This window comes from Octopus bimaculoides, chromosome 22 (assembly GCF_001194135.2).
Source record: "Octopus bimaculoides isolate UCB-OBI-ISO-001 chromosome 22, ASM119413v2, whole genome shotgun sequence".
In the NCBI taxonomy this organism is placed as follows: Eukaryota; Metazoa; Mollusca; class Cephalopoda; order Octopoda; family Octopodidae; genus Octopus; species Octopus bimaculoides.
The window spans coordinates 23820120-23823143 of record NC_069002.1 but is presented as its reverse complement, the minus strand read 5'-3'; the positions used below and the strand labels follow the sequence as shown (position 1 = coordinate 23823143).

At 33.6% G+C, this 3024-nt stretch overlaps 1 protein-coding gene across 1 annotated transcript in view; it reads right to left on the bottom strand.

The window, feature by feature from the left end:
* The window catches only part of LOC106872929 (phosphatidylinositide phosphatase SAC2), a 701722-nt gene that overhangs the window by 144685 nt on the left and 554013 nt on the right, over nt 1–3024 (bottom strand). The window contains exon 6 of the mRNA XM_052975847.1: nt 106–176. Coding sequence (XP_052831807.1) covers nt 106–176 — 71 coding nt within the window. The remainder of the gene's footprint in view (nt 1–105; nt 177–3024) is intronic.

The window sequence follows — 3024 nt, the reverse complement described above, 5'->3', positions numbered from 1 at the left end:
TCAAGTGGTGTTTAAATAGTAAATGGTTAGGAATGAAGTCTTTATTTTGGAACAAGTAAAAACAAAGAATATTTACAGTTTAAGACATGAAAGAATATTGTTTACCTGTTGGCAGAATTGACGCCATCTTTCATTAGACCTGACAGCTTGCGTTCTCCAGTTCGTGTGTAATCGCCCTAAAAATACATGAAGTGAATATATATATAAACACAAATACATACAAGAGCTGAATAAAATAGATTTAGTTTATTTCTTATTATGACTAGGTCGTTGCCTGTCACTATGCTGCCAGGAAAAATATTTGTTATTTATGTACATACCTTCATAAATTGTTCAGTGAAAGTCTTTTTTTAAAGTCTGTATTGTATTGTATATATGTTGAAAGACACTGAAACACATGGATGGGCATGTGCACATGTGCACACACACATACATACACACACACACACACACACACACAGAAATATACACACCCACAAACAATCCCCCCAAATAACTATATATAATATATAAATATATATCTACATATAGTCTTTTTTTGAAGTGCTTTGCATTGTGTTGACAGACTTGCACTTAAAATTCCTGTGTTTTAAATCAAAACTTGTTAGTTACTGCAGTGACAACACTATCTATCTATCTATCTATCTATCTATCTTTCTATCTATCAATCAGTCTGTCTGTCTGTCTGTCTATCTGTCTGTTTATCACACACACACACACTCTCTCTCTCTCTCTCTCTCTCTCTCTCTCTCTCTCTCTTACTGTATTTCTCTGTCAACAACAACAACATTGTCTTCTTTCCTTCTAAAAATACATTGTGATGTATATTTTGATTCCTCTTTCTTTCTCTTCCTTTTATCGATGTTGTGATGAAAAAAACGACTGAGATTCGCTTCTCTTTTATAGTATAAAATATTAAAAAATTATATAATCTTTACACATATTTCACTAGCAAATTCTAGTAGGTTGTGCAGTAGTTATGTAGACAATTGCATAATCACACTGAAATACCAGGTCTTCAGAACAAAATACTAATTTAATCCATAATTATATACCAACTTTAGCTGGTTGGCAGTGCTAAATAACTTCATATAATTTTAGAACATTCTATAAACAGCAACTAAAAAAAGGAAGGTTATAACCACCATCACTGCCATATTGAAGTCTGTTGTCCAGTGTTATTTTGAATGAGGAACTGATGACGTCACTGAATCTCTGGAGGGGCAAGCCACTAGATCGGTATAAATAAATTATTGCACACTACATGTGCATTAAGTATTTTCTTCCCACAAAGCAGTCAATTACTCTGGGTTCAAAGCCTACTGAGGTCAACTTTGCTTTTTATCCTAACAAGGGTGGTAACAAAGTGTACCAATCTAAGGTGATGGATTGATAGAATTATTACAGCATCAGCAATCTGTTTATGTTGTACTTCAGTGCATTTTGAGTTCAAATTCCACCCTTTCATTGAAAAACTGACTTTTCTGCCAAAAGTTGTGATATAAGCTAGTTTGATAAACCAATGAAAGCATAGATTGGAAGATTGGCAATCATCACTTCCTCTCATATTCATTACTACCAACGTATATATGTGAGTTTGCCTGCATGCATGTATGTATGAGTATGTATGTATGTGTGTGTGTACATGTTTGTGTGTGTGTGTACATGCACGTGTGTGTGAATGAACTAAAATATAAAATCACCTGTTAAACTATTTCTGTATCAGGCTGAGTAAAAAGTAAGCAACGTTTTGAAACATTAAATTCATCACAATATATTTCAACAATGCAGAAATTTTATTCACCAAAGTGGAGTACCATTACAATCAACACATTTTTTTGCCAACGAGTTTCAAATTTGTTTACTCCGGTAACATAAGAATCTGGAGTCGTGGAACTGATGAACTCTTTGAACACACTTTCAGCATCGGTTTTGATTTTTGAACTCCTTCTCTCACAGGAAACCATCAAGGTGCTTAAAAAAGTGGTAGTTAGTAGAAAAAAGGTCTGGGGAAGAGCTTCATAGCCAAGTTTCCTCAACTTCTGGAGCATCATTAGTGAAACGTGTGGTTGAGTATTGTCATGTAGAATGATTGGCCCTTTTCTGCTGACCCGTCTGGGATGGAGGAGTAGCAGTTTTTTGTTCATTTTGGCAGTTTCATGGCAATATGTTTCTGCAGTAATGGTTTTTACGGGTTTAAGAAGTTATAGTTTTGAAGAGCTTAGATTTAGGGAAAGTTTACAGTGCTTCATTTTGGTCCAACCACTGCTAAGAACGTTTTTTATTATTGTACAGAATCCACTTTTCATTGTAAGTTACAATATGGTCAAGAAATCGACTGGCCTGGTAACAAAGAAGTGAATAGCAAATTTCATATCTGCACATTTTCTGATCACATGCAAATGGTTGCAGACAGTTTTCTGGCTAATGCGAAGTTCTTTTACCAGTTCTTGAGTGGTTTTACATGATGGTCTTTAATTGACCGTCATCTCAATGACAGTCTTTAATTGACTGTCATCAATGACAGGTGGGCGTCCACTATGCTCACGATCTTCTCCAATATGAAATTATTTAAACCATTTTCGAGCTGACCATTCACTGGTCATTTCCTCATCAAACGTTTTGTTGATATCATGAGAAGTTTCAGCTGCTTTACATCCATTTTTGAAGTTGAATAGCAAAATTACTTGAATATCATGCGTTGGCTGTTCCATTTTAGATGATTGTAACAACAGGGAAAAAAATATCAATGTTAATTTATTGATGCATTTGGGCAAGTTTATGTCAGTGTTATCAGACAATTGCAAAAAAAAAATGTTTAAAAATATTCAAAGCTCTGCAAAAATCTACTTACAAATTCTTCATGGTTCAAAACGTTGCTTACTTTTTACTCAACCTGATATATTGAAGAAATATATAAATAATTCCAAAAATGATATTTACAATAAATATAAAACAATAAATAGATAAATATAAAAAAATGTATTCCCTACTAAACCCCAAAAATAAATCTATTTTTAAGAA